The sequence below is a fragment of the Neopelma chrysocephalum genome, unplaced genomic scaffold (genome assembly GCF_003984885.1).
Source record: "Neopelma chrysocephalum unplaced genomic scaffold, ASM398488v2 Primary Assembly neopelma1_155, whole genome shotgun sequence".
NCBI classification, from domain to species: Eukaryota; Metazoa; Chordata; class Aves; order Passeriformes; family Pipridae; genus Neopelma; species Neopelma chrysocephalum.
This window is the reverse complement of record NW_020897817.1, coordinates 1,838,552-1,859,861: the sequence shown is the minus strand read 5'-3', so window position 1 is coordinate 1,859,861 and position 21,310 is coordinate 1,838,552. Positions and strand designations below refer to the sequence as shown.

The window sequence follows — 21,310 nt, the reverse complement described above, 5'->3', positions numbered from 1 at the left end:
GCCCTCGGTATTCCCGCGGCTCCTTCCTCTTCCTCGCCCTTCGCCCGCTGACGGCAGCGCTCACAAAGGGTGCCCTTTGCCCCTCCGTGTCCCCTCCGTGTCCCCGCCGCCCCTCGGGGCTCTGCCGGGCACCGAATCCCCGCCCCGCCGGTGCCCCGGGCGATGCTGCTGCCGCTCCCGGTCCTTGTCCTGCTCCCGATGCCGCTCCCGGTTCCCCGCGACCCGCTCCGGGGCTGGATCTCCGCTTTCAGTCGCAATAATCGCCCCGGGGCGGCGGGGCTGGACCGGGAGCGGGACCGGGATTGAGACCGGGATCGGCACCGGGATCAGGATCAGGGAGGATATTGGGATAGGGAGAGATATTGGGATGGGAAGCGGGACCGGGACCGAGGTTGGGAGCGGGATCGGGACCGAGATCGGCACCGGGATCAGGATCAGGATCGGGATCGGGATCGGGATCGCGCGCCCCGGGCGCCCCCTGGCGGCAGCAGGGCCCCGCCGGAACAAAGGCCGGACCCGGGACCCCCCCGGGATCTCCCGGGACCCCCCCTCGGGCAGGAGGGAGACCAGGACCCCCCCATTGGGGCGGGCACGGCCCGTGCCCCCGGGCCTGGGACACCCGGGGAACGAGCTGCGCCCCTTCCTCCTCTCCCTCTCCCTGCCCGTCCTCCCGCTCCTCCTCCTCCTCCCCCGGCCCGGGGGTCCCACCCCGCCCCGCGCCCTTCTCGCGCGTGGGAGGGATTTAACCCAACAACAAACACGCGAACAACTTGTTGGGAGTAAAAAAATATGTTTTTTTTTTCCTTTTAATTACATCAGTTATCAAAGAAAAAAAAAAAGCAGTGGTAACAAAAATACAAAGCTCTGAGGGTTTCTTGTATTGTTTGTTCTGTAACAAGCTCAGCATCAGTGCAATTGTTTTAATTTAACTTCTGCTCTGAGTCCCTGCTGGCAGCATATGAGTAGGCTTTGCCCAGCACCAGACGGTCACGCAGCAGCTTGAAGAAGGCGTAGTAATTGCTGAAGAGGATCAGAGCCAGGGAGATGGTCTGGTGCCACTTCTCCGAAGAAATCAGCGAGTAAAGCTGGTAGAAGATGACGGCCCCTTCCAGCAGGATCAGGATGTTGAGGATCCTCAGTGGTTTGCTGAAAAAGAACTGTGGGAGAACACGGTGAGGCAACCGAGCGAGAGGCAGAACCTCCGGGGTGGGTTTTGGGTGGGATTCCTCTGGGATTCCCCTCTGGAGATGCATGGATAAGTAACTCCCCACCCTGGGCACTTGGAAAGCCACCCTTTGGCAGCCGCAGGTGTCCAGGACACGAGGACCATGACCCTGCCCGGGTGCTACCCCTCCATTTCCCGGGAAGGAGACGTGACCTTACGTGGAACCTGAAGTGTGAGACGTCGGAGGGCACGGCCACGTTGTAGTGCCCCACGGCCTTGTACACGTTCTTGCTGTGCTTCACCAACACCCCCTGCGGCCACATGCACTCCTCAGTCCACCTGCAGGGAACAGGGAGCCCTCAGTGCTGCCTGCACGGGGGAACAGGGGCTGCTGCCTTCCCTCTGCCCACGGGGAGCATGGGCAGGTCCGGGTGTGTCACCAGGGTGGTGACAAGTGGCAGGTACCCGTGGCCAGGAGCAGCAGGAACCTTGCCAAAAATCAGCTCTGCTGGCTGAGCTTGGCACTGGGCAGCACACAGACAGAGTGTTTGTGCTGTTGGAGGCGTCAGCCCACAACTCCGCTCTCAGTTTTCTCCCTTGCTTTTTATTTTAAGGCTGAGCTCCCTGTCCAGCCCCCTCAGGAAAAACCCAGCCCCAACCCCAGGAGAGAATTCCTTACTGATGCTGCAGCACGTTGGAGCAGAGGGCTGGATCCACCTTCTGCCAGCAGCCCAGGTGTGCTGCAGCCTTGTGGAGCAGGTCACAGTAGCGGGCAGGGAGCAGGTACTGCATCAGGATCACCGAGGTGCTGATGGAAACCAGCAGGAAGAGCTCACAGGACCAGCGTTTGTCGTAGTATTGAGTGTTCTGTGGGGGGACAGGAACGTGTGGGCACGTTTGGGCACTGGTGTGACAACGTGTCTGCACGGCCCCATCTGCCAGAGCCATCAGAACACAAAGCACTCAGGCAGGTAGAGCGAGGAAGCTGCATGCAGCTGTTATCCTGCTTGGAAAGAAGCTCCCACATAGGATGGCTGATGCAGAACTGCTGTGCCAGCACCAAAAACAGGGGGATGGCTCCTGATGCTCCCCGTGCTCTGGGAGTGTTAAAACAAGTGGATGTGGAGCTTTGTGACAGGGTTTGATGGGCTTGGGGGCACAAGATTGGACTTAACCATCTCGGAGGGCTTTTCCAACCTTAAAGCCCATCCAGTCCCACCCCCTGCCATGGGCAGGGACACCTTCACCTGTTCCAGGTTGCTCCAACCTGGCTTTGGACGCTCCCAGGGATGGACCAGCCACGGCTTCTCTGGGAAATCCATTCCAGCCCCTCCCCACCCTCACAGGGGGGGAATTTCTCCCCACTATCCCATCTAACCCTGCCCTCTGGCAGTGGGAAGCCACCCGCTGTCAGCTGAGCACGGGAAGCACCAGGGGACAGACCTCCCTGAGGGCTGAGTTACAATGAGACATTTGTCTCATTCACAGATTAGGGATATACCATCAGTATCACACCTTAGGAATTCCACCATGTCCCCCTCCACGCTGCCACCACGGCCCAGTGCCCACCTCCCAGCCAGCTTTAACCCTCTCTCACCTTCACAAACCAGACGGGCACGAAGGCCACGTAGTAGGCACTGAGCATGGAGCTCACCAGCACCTCCTTCATGCGCCAGTTGAAGTCCATTTTGAGGTACTCCACCTCGTTGCGGATGAGGTCCGGGGAGAGGCAGCAGGCGTGGGTGGGCATGGCCTCCATGCCGTACATCTGCCTCGTGTGCTGCTTCCACGTCTCCTTGAGCACCGTCAGGTAGTCCCTGCCCCGGGCCCCCACCTCGCCTGTGTCCCTGGGGCCGATGTTGGCCACCTGGGCAAAGAGCCCCGCCTTGCGCAGGTCACAGTTCAGCTGGAGGAAGGGAATGTACATCCCGAACCTGGAGCGGCACAGGGAGGAAGGGCTGTTAACTCCTGAGGGTTTGCTGCAGCACAGCCCCTTCCCAAAGCCAGGAGGAGGTTCCCTGTGGCTGCCTCATGCCTGGAAGTGTCCAAGGCCAGGCTGGAGCAATCTGAGCTAGTGGGAGGTGTCCCCGCCCGTGGCAGGGGGTGGAACGGGATGATCTTTAATGTCCCTTCCAACCCAAACCATTCCATGATTCTGTGATTCTAAATGGCCTCTAATACCTATAGAAACTCCTGAAAAGAGCTTCACCACTGATCTCAAGTCTCAGATCTTTATGGATGCTTCCTCCTTCATTTATCAGGGAGAAAGAAGCTATTTTCCATACACGACTGGAAGCAAAACCAGCTCCCTTTTATTAGTTAACACGAAGCAGAGAAGCTGTTTGATTCCCTCCACCTGGAGCCAAGGGAAGCTGAAGCCACGAGTTTTTTGAACACTATGGGAAAAGCACACACTCCCTTCTCAGAGGACACGAGCAATCTAAGAATTGGTGCTCACATAAAGCTGAAACACAGGTAGATGTCAAAGACCAGCATGGAATGTGACACAGCAAAAGGGAAAAACTCTGTGACCAGGTAACTGAGCACTTACTGAGGCTTCACTTCAACACCCCCTGCAGTGCCCATGAGGGATCCACCTCCCTGACACAGGATTACTCACGGGTAGCACAGGAACAGGAGGTTGAGGAAGGAGTAGGTTCTGAAGAGGTGGATGATGGAGCGGCACAGGCTCCAGCCCGTGCCAGTGAGGACGGCAAAGCGAGTGACCACCAGGAACACGGAGCGGGGCAGGGACACTTTGCCACTCTGGGAAGCCTGTGGGAGAGAGGAGAGAGCTGGGCACAGGGGAGGCTCATTCCCTCTTCCTGCAGGGAGCAAAACTCAATACATGAATCAAGTAAAGCACCAGGGAAAGGCTGAGTGACATCAGGACGGGGAGGCCTTCTGTGGAATCTGGACTCTCCAAAATCTCTGGAATCTGGGCCTCATTCCTCAGGCTGGAGGGAGGAGAGCTCTGAGTTCCTTGTTAAGCTCTGGCAGTTAAAGTGTGACCAGCCCACTCTCCTGGCCCTGCTCACCACAGGACATTTCCACGGTGAGCAGACACCCACTGACTTTCCTTGGGGAAAGGTGGAGTGATGGAGAGAACAGGAAAAGAGCCAAATAGCAGGAGGGAAGCAGAATCACTACAAGTCTAGTTGAGACAGTAATTCAGAGACAATCCCAGAAGGACAGAGTCAGGAGAGGTGGTTTGGGGCTCTCAGTTCTGTTCTCTGCTCCTCCCATTCCAAACCATGCCTGGGATTCTGACTTGGGCATATCACAAAGCTCTTTAGGAAAGGACAGAGGAGTTTGGAACTGCGGAAGGGACACACAGCCTTGCAATTCCCCCCAAAGAACAGCTCTGAGATCTGCCTGGGGACTTTACCTCCTTCACAATAGCACTGATGAGCCGCCGGGCCAGGACGATGGTTGTCACCGTCAGCACGTTGAAGTCAATAAGGTGAAAGTTCTGTGGAGGCAAAACCAAAATGATCCCGTTTCCATGAGGCAGCAGAAACCCACATTCAACAGAGAAACTCCCAAGTTATCCTCTTCTCTTTGGACTCTCTTCCAAGATCGGAGAGAGAATGACAAGCAGGCAGCCAGCGCCCAAAACTTGGCAAAGTAAGAGTTGCAGAGTCACGTGTAGTTTACATTAAATATAAATATATATAAAATCTAATGTTTAACGACCCAAGAGATATCCTGGAAGTATCATCTGTCCTCTGGTGCTTACCAGTGATGTGTGGGAGGGAGGGTGAGAGGGTGGGTACCACCACACCGTCTTGTAGATGTTGATGTAGTGGACAAAGAGAGCGACGAGGTGACAGAAGAAGAGCTGGAGCTCAAACAGGACACTCCTCTCCACGGGCAGCTCTGGGATCTTACAGTGCCTCAGGGGGACCACTGTCTGTGCTGCCAAAGGGGGGCTGGAAAGGCCTGTACCTGAGCCACTCCTGCCAAGGGAAGCCAAGAGTCAGGAATGAACAGGGCAGTGTCCTCCTGCCCACCCACCCAGGCTGTGCACGGTCTAACACTGACTGAGAAACCCAAGCCAACCATCAGTGGCTGCCACAAACCAGAAGTGTCAGCACCCCAAAGACGTCCAGGATGACTATGGCAGGCAGATGTGAGCAGGAATTTGCCCAGAGAAAGCAAAACTTGGAACCAGGCCAGCCCACAGCACGAGGTCACTTGATATTAAATCCCCCTGTGTTGAGCCAGGTTCAAACCCGGGGCTGTGCTGTGCTACTCAAGGGACAACCAGTGGCTCCCTTAATTAATTGGAAGCTTTCAGACCTCAAGTTGCTATTTACATATCTAAGAGTGCTTGAACATGAAAGACAGAGCAATTACACACAAGCCCTTGTTCATTCTTCACCTTCTATTCACCTGAGGAGGAAAAACAAGTTTAGCCAGAGGTGTGTGTTCCTGTGTGAGCACGCACAGGATCCCAGACAGATCCTTTAATCGAGGGGAATTAAGATACACTAGATATATCTCTCCTGATTTGCAATCTCTAAATAACAACAGGCGAAGGAATCTGGGTGTGGGTTTCAAAGAAACTACAGAGCACAAACTCCCATTGAAAAGCCCAAAATGAAACCACAGGTGTGGCTGCAGGAAGGCTGCTGATCCTGGGGGATGCAGCTGGATCAGCCCAGGGTTTAAAACAGCAGGCTGACAGCCTAAAATGAGGGGAAAATCTCAGGAGATGTCTCTCTGAAATGACCAGATTCCCAAACTGAAAGAGATTCAGCTCCTCAGGATTGATAAACTGTGGAATCACAGAATGGCCTGGGTTAAAAAGGACCTTAAACCCCATCCAGTCCCACCCCCTGCCCTGGGAAGGGACACCTCCCACTAGAGCAGCCAAGCCCCAGCTCCATAAGCAGGAGGTGCCTTGTGAACCCTGCAAAGAAAATGTTAAATCTGTCTAAAAACACTCCCTGCTGAGGGCCCCGGGCCAGGAAAATCACAGGGATACAGTTATCCAGGCAAGTCATTGCAAGGCCACAGGTGGAGCAATCCAGCTTTGCTGGGAGAGCACACACAGCTCCTTATCACAGGCAGGGAATGCACAAACCCACAGCCCAGCTCATCTCCAAGGAATCTGGGCTTTTCAGGAGGGTATGGAGTGACAGGACAAGGGGGAATGGCTTCCCACTGCCAGAGGGCAGGGTTAGATGGGATAGTGGGGAGAAATTCCCCCCTGTGAGGGTGGGGAAGGGCTGGAATGGATTTCCCAGAGAAGCTGTGGCTGGTCCATCCCTGGGAGTGTCCAAAGCCAGGTTGGAGCAACCTGGGACAGGTGAAGGTGTCCCTGCCCATGGCAGGGGGTGGGACTGGATGGGCTTTAAGGTTGGAAAAGCCCTCCGAGATGGTTAAGTCCAATCTTGTGCCCCCAAGCCCATCAAACCCTGTCACAAAGCTCCACATCCACTCGTTTTAACACTCCCAGGGATGATTTGAACACCACAGGGATGGTTTGGACACTCCAGAGATGGACTGGACATCCCCAGGGATGGTTTGGACACCCCCAGGGATGGTTTGGACACTCCAGGGATGATTTGAACACCACAGGAATGCACACCCAGGGATAGTTTAGACACTCCCAGGGATGGACACTCCCAGGGGGGTTTAGATACTCCCAGGGATGGTTTGGACACTCCAGGGACGGTTTGGACTCCCCCACTTCCCTGGGCACCCCCTTCCAAGGCCTGACCACCCTTCCTGTGAGGAATTTTTTCCTGTTATCCAACCTCACCCTCCCAGGCGATGGGACACGGCTTCAAACTGCAAGAAGGGAGATTAGGGTGGGATACTGGGAAGAAATTCCTCCCTTGTGAGGGTGGGGAGGCCCCAGCACAGGTTGCCCAGAGAAGCTGTGGCAGGGAGTGGGAATGGGATGAGCTTTAAGATCCCTCCCAGGGCAGAGGTGGCTACAGAGGGGGGCAGAGCCTGGCTGGCTGTGGCTCTGGGGTGTCCATACCTGGTCCTGGAGCGCACGCCTGTGACGGAGGAGCCCGAGGAATGTCCGGAGCCGCCGGCAGCTCCGGGCTCACACAGCGGGTTCCGGCAGTAGGAGGTTCTGTTGGGACCCCGCCGGCCCCCGGCCATTCCCGAGCCGTGGGAGCTGCTCACTGCGGGATCGCTCCAGGCCCCACCACTGGAAGCAGAGATGGATCGTTGGTTAGGGATGGTTGATCATTCCGGGCTCATCCACGGCAGGATAACCCGATTCCCAACCCTTTTCCTTGCCTCCCGCGTTTCCCCAGGCTGTGGATGAGGGCCTGGGGCAGGCAGCAGCCTGTGGAAGTGCTGGGAATTCATGGAGAGTCCCATGTGTGGAGGCTTCCACGGAGCTCTTCCCGCCTCTCTCCCAACCCAAGTTTACAAGGAATTTAATCGGCATCCCTGTGGTGTTATCCCTGTGCCACAGGCAGGGCAGAGACTCAAGAATTCCCCAAAAGGAATTCAGGGAATTAGGGATATCACAGGCACCCAGAGATGCTCAAGAATTCCCCCAAAGGATCCAGGGAATTAGGGATATTAGAGACACCTAGAGATGCTCAAGAATTCCCCCAGAGGATCCAGGGAATTAGGGATATTAGAGACACCTAGAGATGCTCAAGAATTCCCCCAAAGGATCCAGGGAATTAGGGATATCAGAGGCACCCAGAGATGCTCAAGAATTCCCCCAAAGGATCCAGGGAATTAAGGATGTTACCTGGGTCCTCTTCACCCAATTTTGTGCTGAAATTGAAGATTACAACTTTTTCTTTTTTTTTTTCCCAAGGAATTACAGGCTGGCTTTTTCCTTTTTGGCTCTTTAGAACTGGGAAAAATAACCCATTTTTAGCGAATTTGTTGTTTTATGTTTGCATGGCACTGAGGCCAATGGGGTATCAGCCCAAATTTAGCTTTTCCAGGGATGTTTGCCACAGTGTAAACCATAACACTAATCCCAAGGTTTTCAAACCTTCCCTGGATCCTGCTTAAACCTCAGGACACCCTACACAACTTCAGAGAAAGGAGGTGGTGATAAAACCCCCATTTACAAGTGAAATCTGAGCTGTGAGGAAACTCAGGTCACACCAGTTACTGAACATTCCTTTTCCTGGTGGTGGATAATTTCCAGTTTGCACCACTTGGAGTAAAAAAATACTTGCTGAGGGTTTAGAGACTGTTCTTAAAGAAGTTTTAAAGCTGGAGCTGAGCTCAGGAGTCCTAGTGCTGGACAGTGTGGAACACCTGGGAGGGGCTGGGATGGAGTTTTTGGGGGGTGCAGGAGCTCTGGGAGCTCCCTGGAGGCTCTGAGGGAGCAGTGGAGGCTGTGAGGGCACAGACAGGGGGGGTTCGGGGTCTGCAGGAGGGCAGGAAGGAGCCACAGAGGCTCCAGGGGAAAAATGTGGGGGCACAAGGAGGGCTAAAGAAGAGCAGTGGCGGCCACGGAGGGTCTGGGGGAACAATAGGGGCTGAAGAGGAAATGTGGGGGCACAAGTGGGGGTCGTAGAAGAGCCGAGGGGGCCACTGAGGGCTCTGGGGGGGCAATAGGGGCTATCGGGGGAAATCTGGGGGTGCAAGTGGGGATTGCAGGAGAACAGCGGCCAACACAGAGGGTCTGGGGGAGCGTAGGAGGGAAATGTGGGGTTACAAGTGGGGTCTAAAGAAGAGCTGAGGGGACTAAGGGGGCTCTGGGGGAGCAACAGGAGCAGTCAGGGGGTGATGGGAGCTCTGAGCGCTCGGGGGGTCCGGCTGGGGCAGCACCGGGACCCTCCAGGCAGCCCGGGGGTGGCTCTGCAACCCGTACTGGGGCGCACAGGACCTGCATTAAGGACTCCGGAGGGTGGTGAGGGGTCCATGAGCACGCCTCGAGGCTGCTGCGGGGCTCTGAGGGGCTCCGGGCGAGGCCGCGTCCCCCCTGAGGCAGCGCGGCCGGGGCGGGGCGAGCCGTGGGGCTGAGCCGCGCCCCGCCCGGCGCACGGGCCGCCCCCGCGGCTGCCGGCGGAGCTCCCCCCGCCCGCTCCCGGCCCGGTCCCGGGGCCCCCTCTCCGATCCCCCCTCACCCATCGCCGCCGCCGCTCCGCCTGTGCCGGCCACAATATGGCGGGCGGGCCGCGACGGCGGCCGGCGCGGGACAAGCCTCGGCGGGGCGCGAACGCCACTGGCCACGCCCCCGACCCGCTTGGACACGCCTCCATCCCGCTTGGTCACGCCCAAAGCCACGCCCCCTCCGGACCGAGGGCGCCGCAGGGTCCCAGCGCCCACCCGAGTCTCCCCCCCCCCCCCCCAAAAGGGACACCCCCCCCCCCCCCAAAACACACCCCATGGAAACCAGTGAAACAACCGCTGAAAGCCAAAAAATATCCATCGTCAGGACTTTATTACACGGAATGAGGGATCACTTCCAACACAAGAGTTGTAGGATCGTGGAACAGCTGGAGCAGAAAGCTCCTCGGTGGAGGAGCTCGCCAGGCTGCCAGCCAAGTTATTGGAGCAGGAGCTCGCCAGGCTCCCATCCAAGTTATTTTCGTGCTGTGATTCACCTTGATCACTTTTCAGCATCTTTATCACCCGCTCGCAGCGTTTTTTTTCTCAATGATCTCCTCCACTTGTGGGCGTTGGTGCTTCGGCACAGATGGAGCGTTTTACAACACTGAGAGCCAGCTGGAGGCAAAAATCTCTGAAATTAATGGGCTTCTACGGGCCCAAGGTTTAGTTCTTTACTGGCATTGGAAGGGGCTGCCCAGGGAGGTGGTGGAGTTCCCATCCCTGGAGGTGTCCAAGGAATGACTGGACGCGGCACTCAGTGCTCTGGGCTGGGTGACGAGGTGGTCACAGGTTGGACTCGATGGTCTTGGAGGTCCTTCCCAACCTCAATGTGCAAAGCCATCAAAAACCAGGAGTATCCAGACATCTGTGGTTTAACAGAGTCTTCCAGGAACAACTAAAAAGGTAATAGGATGTACCAACATCAGGTTAAAAACATTTTCAGGTTAAAATATATCAGGTTTGCAACTACAACACGATGTATTGAGGCTTTTTGGTTGTACCTAGTTCCAAATTCAGTGGTAAAAGTAACAGCTTCAGCAGAAAACACTTTATATTTCAGTGTTCCAACACACAGCTGCTGCTCTCGTGGGATCCAAGGGAGGCTCCAATGTTCTCCAACACTCCCCAAGATCTGGCAGGTTCCTATTTCCCAGGGAAGTGTCTTAACTGTGCTCCTTGATCAGCTCTGAAAGCAGCTCCCCGGAGACTCATCCCTCCTTGCAAAAGGAGCAAAAGGAGCGTGGAAACAAACATTCCCATTAAAACATATGGCAGCAGTGGAAGGCTCAGCTGAGCAGCAACAGCAAAGGTTTGTGTTCGGAGCTTCCCAGGGAGAAAATGAGGAATAACATCTCCACTGGGATGGGAGTCCCTGGATAACCTGCAGGAATTCCTCCCCCTCACAGCTCACGAACGGGACACGTGTCCAGTGTCTCATCCAACGTGTTCCAGGTTTATCAATTAAGGAAGAATTTCCCTAAGCCCCGTTTTCCTCCCCAAAAGCTCCATATGTGCTGGTTCCCAGGGAAGCCTGTTCTCCTCTGCAGCTCCCAGCAGACACATCCCAGCTGGTCCCTCCTCCTCTGGGGCCTCTCGGAGGGTCCATCCAAGCTGCAGGAATCACCCTCAGCCCAAGGGTTCTTTAGGAGAGCAGCAGGATGGGTTAAGGAAGGGAAAATGCACACTTGAACTGTTTTTCTTGGCTCTGCTCACGACAGATGCTCTCATACAAATTTAAAAGCTCGTCCTGTACGAAAAGAATCATCTGCTCCAAGTGCTGGACAGGGAATCCAGCTATGCTCGTAAACCCAGCTTATCCAAGATGGAATTTTGGAGGGACATACCGAGGGAAAGGCTTAAACCACTGTGCTTTCAGTGAGGCTGAGTTAGACACGAAATACCACAGAGGGTGTGGAATTCCCACCCTGGAAGTGTCCAAGGCCAGGCTGGACAGGGCTTGGAGCGACCTGGTCCAGTGGAAGGTGTCCCTGCCCATGGCAGAGGCTGGAACTGGATGGGCTTTAAGGTCCCTTCCCACCCAAACCATTCCATGAACCTGTGATTCCATAGAACAAAGCTCAAAGCCGTTTGCTTTATTTAACAACCCAAACAGCAACTTGAAATCAGGGGTGAGGAACGGGCAGGGGGTGAGAGTCTCCTTCCAGGGAAAGGTGCCGGGGGTTTCTCTGGAATTCCAGCTGGGTTTCACTCTCCAGGATCCCACAAAGCACTCAACCTCCCTGAGGGTGTAAAACCCGGGTCTGTGCCAGCTCCAGGCTGAGTAGTTATACCCAAAGGCTGGAATAGAGACTGGAGAAGCTTTGACCACACAGGGAAAGGGGCAGGGAAGATGGGAATGCTGCGTGTTCTGCAGCAGGAGGGTGTTCCTGGAGCCAAAATCTCTTAACAAGAATGGGTTTTGTCGGGAAAAGCTTCCCCAGAGGAGACATTCCAGCTGCTGCACAGAGCCAGGCACGACAGGGCCTTTATCTGCTTTATGGCCTTCACCAAAACCCTACAAATAATAAGGTGGGGATTAGTCCTTTGGGAAAATTGGGAGATGAAAGATCCCTGGCACTCGTGAGGTCACAGCCAGCTAATTCCACCCCCAGCAGCCACCTGCCAGTAGGAAAGGGAAGGTTATTCAGGTTATTTAGGTGACTCAGACTCAAAGGAATCTCTATCCCTCACAAATTCCTGCATCACCCCCGGAATGTCTGGCTAATTAGAGCATCTTTGAGAGACACATCCTATGCTGAGGGTTATTTTGGGATCTCCAATTAGCTCTTGCAGACTCCAGGCTAAAATCTGACTGGAGCAGTGCTGTGAGAGGGAGGGAATGTCTGATCCAGGGCATGTTTGCAAAATACTTGTAGCATATATGGTTATTTCAACATATTAATATTTACAGTCTGCCACAACATTTAAGTCTTCCCTTATAAACATGCAACAAAGGCAAGGCACAAGCTGGATCCCTCCAGAGGCAGCGTCACAAGATCCACTTCTACAGGTTAAAAAACTGCATCATAATAGATGATCTCTATCAAATCTTTTCCACTTGATATAAAAGCTGTGCCTATTAAGAAAGAAACGGGAAAGATTGGTACATGGCCAGAGAAACTGATGTTCCAATTACAGTGCAAATGAAGATGAATTTGACAACCAGGCCACAAATCCAGGCACGTTATCGTTCCCCCTGGCAGGATCCAATTTTCAAGTGGAAGAATTCAGGGTAATCTCCCTGTTGCAGCATTTCCACACATTACCTCTTCCTTGTCCCTAATACTCCTCAGATAAGAGGAGCTCGTTTGGGAGCTTTACAATTCCATGTAAAATTAGACTTGTGTCCTTTTATGTCCCTGTGCCCAGGTTGCCTTTTGAAGCCGTTGGGCTTGTTCAGCACTGCAAGAGTTTATTTCTTTGTTCTTTTATTTATGGAGCTCAGACTTTCAGTGATCTCAGGGTTTGAGAGGAAGCATTTAGCTGTCCCCAAAAGCCTTGGGATGCTGCCCTGGGGGGGAAATGTGTCCTTGCTGCCTAAGCAGGTCACTCCACTGATGTGTGATCACCTCCCACTCGTTTGCAACCACTTGCATCCATTTATAAAAGCAATTTATTAGAGAAGCATGGCCTATTCCCCATCCCTGGAATGTTCCAGGCCAGGTTGGATGGGGCTTGGAGCAACTCTAGTGGAAGATGTCCCTTCCCATGGCAGGGGTGGAATGAGATGGGCTTTAAGATCCCTTCCTACCAAAACCATTCTGGGATTCTAAGAGATGTGTCCCAGGATTGCTGATGGAGATCTCTGGCAATGCCAGAGGACAGAAATCCTTAAAAACTGACCAGCCAGCAGCCAGATCCCGTTTGATCCCACTGATGGGGGCCAGAAGGTGTAGAACTTAGTGCCATGGTCTAGCAACCACAGTGGTAGTGGATTAAGGGTTGGGCTTGATGATCTCGGAGGTCCCTTCCAACCCAGCTGATTCTATGATTCTATGAACTGGCAAGGTCTGGCTGGGCAGCAGTGGGTTTAAAACCTGCAGTCTGTAATTTTAATGCCTCATGGACTCACACAGGAATTCCCACCGAGCCATTCCTTCAGCTGCTCTGCTCCTGCAGCATCGGGTAACAAATCCCAGGGCGCTGGGAACCAGATGATCTTTAAGGCCCCTTCCAACCCAAACCAGCCTGTGATTCCATGAAATCCAACACCACCTTGCGAGAGCACTCACAAATCCCAGCATCTCAGCCAGGAACCAGCTCCAAGAGATGGACCTCATCCCATTTCCCCCTCCCTAAATCCATCGAAAGCCTCTTTCCCTGTGGATCCCCGGCGGGTACAATTCTGGAGCCTCCTCCACGCTGTGACCTCTGCGGGAGCACCAGGCAAAGGGAGAGCCAGCTTTCCCTTTTTTTATTTGTGTGGATGTGGTTTTTTAGCAGCTCAGATGGTGCCACCCCCACGCTGTAAAAACACACACAGACTCACCCCCGTGGGCGCTGCCCCTGCTCCTCCTCACCCCGGCGGAGTCGCGGCTTTGAACTCTCTGCTCCTGCAAATCAAAGACAATTTTCGTGAGGCTCCTCAATGGAAGCACAAATCCCACCCTCCCCACCACCACCCCCCTCAGAAAACAAAAAAAAAAACAACAAAAAAAAGAGAAAGAAAAAAAAAAAAAGGATTCCCACATGCAATTATTACACATGAAGGAAAAACATGCAACTTCAGCTGAGCTGTGGACGTCTCACAGGGAACAGCAATACTGGGGTGGGGGGGAGGCTAAAAAGTTTACATTTTTAAACAACTGAGAGTGGAATTTGGGGGGTTTGTTTTTTTTTTTTGGCAGTAGCAGGAACTAACTAACGTTCGTTTTCGTTTTACATCCTTGGATATTTAAAGCTTTGCCCACATTCCACCGGAGTGCATTTTTTTTTTATCTCCGAGGGCACGTTTATTAAAGTTATATCTCTAATTTATGCAGAAAGAAAAAAAAAAAAAGTGGGTTGTTTTAAAACGTTTTTATTTTAAACATTTTTTTTTCTCCTTTTTTCGCGAGTCGCCTTTTTTTTTTTTTCTTTTTTTTTCTTTTTTTTTTTAACATTAAAATTAAAACATCTGAAGGCTTGGCTCGATAAAAAAGTTTACTTCACGGGGTTTATGGAAAAGAGAAATGCGCTGTTAAAATCAGACATTTAGGTTACCTTTTGGGCGATGCCTGTTAGCTTTACACATCCTGATTCTCCTGCGATAATTTTCCTTTAAAAGGGGGGCAATGGGCAGATCTTTTCATCAAGCAACACATTATGCCCTGAAAGCTGACTCCAAACCAGTGTTGAAAATTCGGTTATTTGCACTTTAATAACAATCTACAAATAACAACTTTGTGGTTTTTTGTTGTGGTTTTTTTTTTTTTCTTTTTTAAAGTATTCCCCTCGTTCATGCGCTGCCACGGTTTTGCTCCCTAATATTCTCATTTTTCACCCCCGAGCAGTTTAATTCTCTCCCCTTAAGAGCTCCAAATTCGTTTGGGAGGTGGGAAATACAAACCATTTTTTTTCATGTCTCTTTAAGAAGCATTAACTTTTAAAAATATATATATATATATATTATATATGTCTCTACATCCACACCCTCTCAGAAGGATTTAAGGAGCAGCTGCAGCACCGTTCTCCAACAAAAATACATTTTAAAGTGGTTTTTCCAAGCAAAAGCTACCGTGAAGTAGGAAGGGCATCATCTTAGCCAAGGGGGGGGGTTTTACAGAAAGCAACTTCCTTCTCCTCCTGGTGGCAGCTAAGCCTTGGAATTTTCAGCATTCCTTTTGTCACGCTACTTAAAACCAGGGATTTCAGACTCAAGCTGGAGTCTTGCAGCCCGGAATATTCTCCGAGGCCACTTGAAATCTGAATCACTAACTCAGCAAAGAACCATAAAACACTTTTCAAGTCAAGATTTCTGCCCCAGTCCAGGCTCAAACCGCTTTCAACAACTTCCAGGGGGTGAAAAACAAATTTTTCTTTTTCATATATATATAATTTTTTTTTTTAAATTTAAGCTCATTCAATGAGCTCAGTAAATTTTTTTTTTTTTTTGGTGAGAATTACAAAAAAAACCACCATTTTTTTTTAAGAATGTCTCCATCGTTTTTTTAAAAAGACAATTAGCTTTAGCATTAATTTAAATTTATTTAAAAACAAACGAAACGGAAAAAAAAAATTAAAATCGCTACTTTTTATCGCTCAACCAAAACAAATGACAATTCATCACATTTACTTTGATTAAAAAAGGACTAAACTTTATTGACAAATTGCGACAGACATTTTGACACGTTTTTTTAGCTACCTAGTTAGGCAGACTTACACATGTAGCATTTTTCTCTTCAAGAACAGAGTGGGAGGACAGTGTACAAATCCAATTAGGACTTTATCTTATGTACAAAGTGAAATTTTAGATCATTTTGTTTTTTTTTTTCCCAGCTGCAGTGTCCCTTTTTATGCAAAGCTCGTGCTGAGATACACTTGAACAAGTCGATGGGACTGCTTAATATTGACATTTATCTTTTTTTGTGTGTCAGTTTTAAACTTGCACTGGATTATCTGCCCCAAGCACTATAAAAAAAATGAGAATTTTACAGAGTTCAGACCTACCCATGGAATATTCTGCTTTCTACTATCAAACACTGGGCAATTAGAGCCATGCTTTGTTTGTTTGTTTGTTTGCTTTTCCCTTAAAATTGTTCATCTAGAACCAAACTAAGAACCCCTTTACACTGGAAAAAATCTGCTTCCCAAGCATATCTCAACACTGCACGGGGGCTAGATTTCAAAATCCACATAAGAAAAGTCAATTTTACAAACCTAATTTTTTTCTTTTAGGTCAATTCTCTTTAAAAAAAATGCTATTTAATTTGTTGGAGGATCCTTCGTATTAAAATTTAAACTTCAAGATTCACCAGCAATCTCCTTTTAAAGAAGGTTTGGCATCTGAAGTTACTTTTTTTTCCTTTTTTTTTAAAAATGGTGGCAGCTACTACCGTTACATTATGATTTTAATGCTTAAAAATAGCCCTGAATTTTGAAATGTAGCCTACTTTGGGATTCTGCAACTACAACCTTTATGGGTTCCTTTAAAACAAACTTTAAAAAGTTTTAAACAAAACCTTAATTTCATAGCTGCTAAGCAAAGCATGTCACTTTGGAAAACTAACATTTTTTTAACCGTGGTTTTGTAGTTTTTTTGTTTTGTTTTGTTTTTTTTCCTTAAAAAAAAAAAAAAGAAAGGTACAGTTGCGTTTATCTAAACGACAAAGGAAGAAAAAGCCACCTACACACTGAAAAAAAAATAAAAATAAAAATTAAAAGTCGCTTCCTCTAAAAAAATCTATTTAACTCATCTTTTTTTTTTAAAAGTACTACGTACAGAAGCCGAAATGCAGGGTGAGGATGGAGTGGGAGAAAAAGGGCCACGAAGAAAAACAGTTAGACAATTACTTGTCTGGTGTGGGCAAAGCAACGGGAATCCCGGGAGATACAAGAATCAGTAACAACTGTTTTGCTCAAAAGTGGGATTTTTCCCTCATTGTTTTGTGTTTTTTTAGTAGCGTCCGTAGGGGTGCTCTCGGTAGCCCCCCTTCACTGGCCTGGCCGGCGGGGCCTTCAGGGAGGGCCGGGTCCCATTCCAGTCATCTTGCCCTGTGGAGGAGACAAGGAGATGTCAGGGATGCGGTGGTGGTGTTGGATGGGCACCTTCAGCCCAGCACCCGACCAGAAAATGCCCCGTGGTCCCATAAAATATTGGATTTACAGGATGATTTAGGCTGGAAAATCCCTTTAAGACTGAGCCCAATTAACCCACCACTAGACTTTCCAGTGGGAAAGACACAGGTGACACAGGGACGTGTCCAGGTGGGGTCTGGGATGTCTCCAGAGACTCCAAGCCCTCCCTGGGCAGCTGTTCCAGGCTCTGCCACCTCCATGGGAAGGAGTTCTGCCTCAGGTTGAGGTGGAACTTGGCTGTGGTTTAGTTTATGGCCATTGCTCCTTGTCCTGTCACTGGGCACCACTGAACAGAGTCTGGGACCATCCTCTGACACCCCTTGGAGATATTTGTATGGATTGGTGAGACATTTATATGGATTGATGAGATATTTGTGTGGATTGAAGAGATATTTGTAGGGATTCATGAGATCTCCTCTCAGCCTTGCCCTCTCCAGACTAACCAGGCCCAGCTCCCACATCTCCTGCTCCCAAAATCTCCTGCAGCTCCAACTTGGACGAACCCGGTGCCTTTCAGGAGTAATTAATTCCAGCAGGGTCAAAGCCAATCCCCAGGGCAGTGTGGCACCAGCTGTGCCAGGGGTTCTGCCAGCATCCCTAATCCCAGGGTCTGGCCATCAGGGACAGCTGCAGGAAGTGCTTCCCTCCTTCCCAGACACCAAAAGCAGGTCCTGGGCAGGTGAAAGGTGTCCCTGCCTGTGGTGGGCGTTGGAACGAGATGATCTTTCAGGTCCCTCCTGCCCCAGACCATTCCAGGATTCCATGAACCACCTCTGAAGCAAACAGAGTTCACATCCCTGTTGTCCCTGAGACAGCTCCAGCCCCAAACATCCCAGCCCAGCTCTCATTAAGGCTTGTGCTTGCAACATCCATCCTCGTGTTCCTGCCAGTCTCTCCAGGGTCACCACTTTATGAAATCAAGAGTCCCACGACAGCCCAGCCTGTTCCTACCACCACGGAGCACATTCCCCTTTTCCCCAAACTGTCTCCAGCCTGGCCCAGTGATTTATTCCTCTAATTCTGTTTTCATGAAAGCAGAGACCAAAGGAAATTGCTGTGGATAAACAGATTAGCCGTGGCAACTTCATGCCAAGTGTACAATGAGCATTTTGGCCTCCCAGTCCCGGCCGACTCCGCCGCTCTCCCACCAAGCTGGAGGCACAAAGGGTTCTTTGTGCTGCGTGACAAACACAGGCAACAAACCCAGGCATTGAAGGCAGGAAAGAGCCAACGTTCCTGGGAGCAGCTGTCTGCTCAAATGCAGCCTAGGCTGGAAAACATCCCTGCTCAGGCACCTGAGTTTGAACTTCCCACAGCTTAAACCCGGAGCAGGGAACACCCCGAGGCTGGAGCAGGGTATTAACTCTGCTTCCCTATTAATGGCATGACAGGGCACAGAGGATTCCCACAGTTCCCAGGGATCCCAGAAAGCCCCTCCAGCTGGTCATTAATGTCACTACCTGCGTTCACTCAGCTGATGCTCTGGGAGAGGGACTGTTTCCAATCACATGGAATTCTGGGCCTTTATGCTGTGCGGCTTTGGGAACTTGTGATGTCATGTGGTCTGGAATATCCCTCTGGTCAGCTGGGGCACTGTCCTGGCTGTGTGCCCTCCCAGTTTCCCCAGTCCCATGCCAGAGTGGTGGTGCAAGGAGCAGGAAAGGCCCTGGCTGTGTGTGAGCTCTGCTCAGCAACAACAAAACATCTCTGTATCGTCAGCACAAATCCCCAACTCGGCCCCAGAGCAGCCACTGGGAAGAAAATTAACTCTGCCCCAGCCCAAAGCAGCACAGGCTTGTTTAGAGGGAGAGGAAAATGCTTCTTACTCATGGCCACGTGCAGCTGCCATTCCAAGCCTGGATACAGGAACTGGCTTAAAAAAGAAATGCAGCCACAGCTGAGGGGAGAACCTTTGCAGTGATGGTGTTTGTCTTCCCAAGGAAGCAAGGAACTAATTCTTTGTTTAACCTTGCTTTTCCCATTGAACTGTCTTTATCTCAACCCGTGAGTTCTCCCACTTTTACCCTTCCAATTCTCTCCCCCATCCCAGGAATGAGGAGTGAGTGAGTAGCTGGTGGGGCTTGGTTGCCCCTTGGGGTTAAGCCACAGCAGTTTGGTTCAGTCCAGCCCAAGTCGGTATTTTTACATAATTCAAATTAACTGAACTTCATAAACTACTTGCAAGTCATACTGAGCAAAATTGTTCCAAAGAGAGGCCTTTGTGTGACATACAAATCCATTTTCCAAGCTAATGTATAGCACAGAGTCAGGATCAGGTAGCGGGTTTCTGAGGATAAGGAAGCAGATGGAGCCATACAAAACACAGTCCATGAAGACCAGACTGCAGCAGTAGTGCTGTGGGTGGAAATCCAGACCTCTTAAAATATTCTAAAGCTACAAGGAAATTAAGATATTTCCATAGTTAAAAAATGGATTTTTTAAAGTGTCATTTTTGAGACAATCAAGCTTGATAAGGACCTAAACCCACAGAATGTCTTTGGTTGTTCAGACCTAGATATAAATGTTCTACCTTGAAAACTACTTGAGGTTCTCCTCAGTTTTTGTTCAGACCCTGGAGTGACACTGGAAAACTGCTGGTTGGCCACAAGCAATTCCCAACTACGTGCAGCCCCTTCCCTGTGAAAGGAACAGTATTCCCAGACATACCATAAGCTTCATAGGTTTCCTGTGCCTCCCCGTGTCCATAATCATAGTATTCTGTGTCCCTGGAAGAGTAATTAGGTGGTTACATCCAGTGAAATCACATTCTCAAGCTGACACAACTTGCACAACCACTGGACAAGCAAAGATGCCCAGTGTTGTCCGTGTCATTTCCTGCAGCAGAACAGGGCACCTTCTCTACAGCTCAGGCCCAGAAATGAGTGTTTGCATTCCCTTAAAATGGAAAAAAAAAGAGAATAAAGGTCATGCATTATGTCAGGAAGACAGAAGCCAACTCACCCTTGGCCCTGGCTGTAGTAGCCCTCATAGCCCTCGTAGCTCTGGTCTGCGTACGTGTCGTCGTAGCCCTGAAAGGGATCATGACACAAACGTGTTAATGGAAGGACCAAAGGATAATTTCTGGCCAACAGGGATGGCAGGACTGAATTCAGGCTACAGCAGCTTCCAGAGGAGCCTGGAAACCCTTCCCTGCCACAGGGAAGTGGCAGACATGGCTCAGACCTGCTGCGTCCCGTGGCTCGGGAGGAATGAATCATACTAATATTTATAATTCATGGCCAAGGCTGGTGCAGCTCGGCTGAGGGACAAATCCCTGTGCCAGGAGACCTGGAACTGTGTTATTAGGAAAAGGTTCTTCCCCCAGAGGGTGGCTGGGCACTGACCAGGCTCCCCAGGGCAGTGGGCACAGCCCCAAGACTGCCAGAGCTCCAGGAGGGTTTGGACAATGCTCTGAGGGACAGGGTGGGATTGTTGGGGTGTCTGTGCAGGGCCAGGAGTTGGATGGATGATCCTTGTGGGTCCCTTCCAGCTGAGGACATTCTGTGATATCTAAAGCACAGATTTACAATTAGACAAACCCCAACCTCTGAACTTACGACTGGTTTCAGTGAGAAAAACATTTTACTGGGAAGAGAAGCAAACCTTTCAGATGTATCAATAATTGTGATGATTCCCCAAAATGCTGTTGTGCTGTTGTTCCTCCTTTGGGACACCAAGAGCACAGATGCCAAGATAAGCTTGGCAGGAGGGTGGTGCTGAGTTATACAACTTGAAACATCCCCCTGTTCATTCACTTATTTGCTTTAAGGATTTTAGTGGATGGAAAAAGCTTTGGGTGCCTCTTGCTTAGAGAATTCTCTTAAAAAGAGAATGTTACATGAACTACCCCAATCTCTGACGTAATTTTTCATACCGTGCACTGAAAGTCATGGAAAACTTCAGTTCCTGGGGGCACATTTATAAAAAACAACCCTTACTTTGGATTTAGGACACTTGCAGTTCACTTGTTTGAAGGTTAAAGAGGCAGAAAAGGTCATCGAGCACCATCCCAGTGGTCATTGGTGATCCCAGCACTGTCCCAGTGCTCACTGGTGATTCCAGCACCATTCCAGTGCTCACTGGGGATCCCAGCACCATTCCAGTGCTCACTGGTGATCCCAGCACCATTCCAGTGCTCACTGGGGATCCCAGCACCATTCCAGTGCTCACTGGGGATCCCAGCACCATCCCAGTGGTCATTGGTGATCCCAGCCCCACTCCAGTGCTCACTGGTGGTCCCATCCCCATCCCAGGGGTCACTGGTGATCCCAGCCCCACCCTAGTGCTCACTGGGGATCCCAGCACCATCCC

At 50.9% G+C, this 21,310-nt stretch overlaps 2 protein-coding genes across 7 annotated transcripts in view; both read right to left on the bottom strand.

The window, feature by feature from the left end:
- Nucleotides 1-773: 773 nt before the first annotated feature.
- Nucleotides 774-9,313, bottom strand: TMEM39B (transmembrane protein 39B). Of its 2 annotated transcripts, none has more exons than XM_027701359.1 (9): nucleotides 9,238-9,313; nucleotides 7,161-7,337; nucleotides 4,905-5,124; nucleotides 4,554-4,637; nucleotides 3,786-3,940; nucleotides 2,763-3,099; nucleotides 1,845-2,032; nucleotides 1,384-1,504; nucleotides 774-1,157 (listed from the first exon to the last, which is right to left on the bottom strand). In XM_027701359.1, exons 2-9 carry the CDS (start codon nucleotides 7,286-7,288, stop codon nucleotides 921-923), a joined length of 1,470 nt encoding a protein of 489 aa, XP_027557160.1. In that variant the 5' UTR covers nucleotides 7,289-7,337; nucleotides 9,238-9,313; the 3' UTR covers nucleotides 774-920. The 2 variants fall into 2 exon arrangements, with proteins under 2 accessions (XP_027557160.1, XP_027557161.1); XM_027701360.1 differs by lacking the exon at nucleotides 9,238-9,313 and adding an exon at nucleotides 7,430-8,643.
- A 219-nt stretch (nucleotides 9,314-9,532) lies between these two features.
- KHDRBS1 (KH RNA binding domain containing, signal transduction associated 1) overlaps nucleotides 9,533-21,310 on the bottom strand; it is a 17,198-nt gene continuing 5,420 nt past the window's right edge. Inside the window, exons 6-12 of one of the 5 annotated variants that reach the window (XR_003537054.1) lie at nucleotides 19,961-20,028; nucleotides 19,667-19,725; nucleotides 17,615-17,695; nucleotides 16,715-16,915; nucleotides 13,713-13,776; nucleotides 10,225-10,440; nucleotides 9,533-10,118 (exon numbers count right to left, since the gene is read on the bottom strand). Coding sequence is in view for 2 of the 5 variants with exons in the window: in XM_027701288.1 (XP_027557089.1) it covers nucleotides 16,818-16,915; nucleotides 17,615-17,695; nucleotides 19,667-19,725; nucleotides 19,961-20,028 (306 nt within the window). In the remaining 3 variants the exon portion in view is untranslated. Of the gene's footprint in view, nucleotides 10,441-13,712; nucleotides 13,777-15,497; nucleotides 16,916-17,614; nucleotides 17,696-19,666; nucleotides 19,726-19,960; nucleotides 20,029-21,310 lie in introns of those variants that run through there. The other 4 variants (XR_003537053.1, XR_003537055.1, XM_027701288.1 and 1 more) reach the window with 4 other exon arrangements.

Coding starts and splice junctions, on each gene's coding strand:
- TMEM39B (XM_027701359.1), bottom strand. CDS start 7,288: ATGGCCGGGGGCCGGCGGGGTCCCAACAGAACCTCCTACTGCCGGAAC. Junction 3,941..4,553: donor TCAGTGCTATTGTGAAGGAG/GTAAAGTCCCCA, acceptor TCTCTCCCACAG/GCTTCCCAGAGTGGCAAAGT. Junction 1,505..1,844: donor TCCAACGTGCTGCAGCATCA/GTAAGGAATTCT, acceptor TGTTCCCTGCAG/GTGGACTGAGGAGTGCATGT.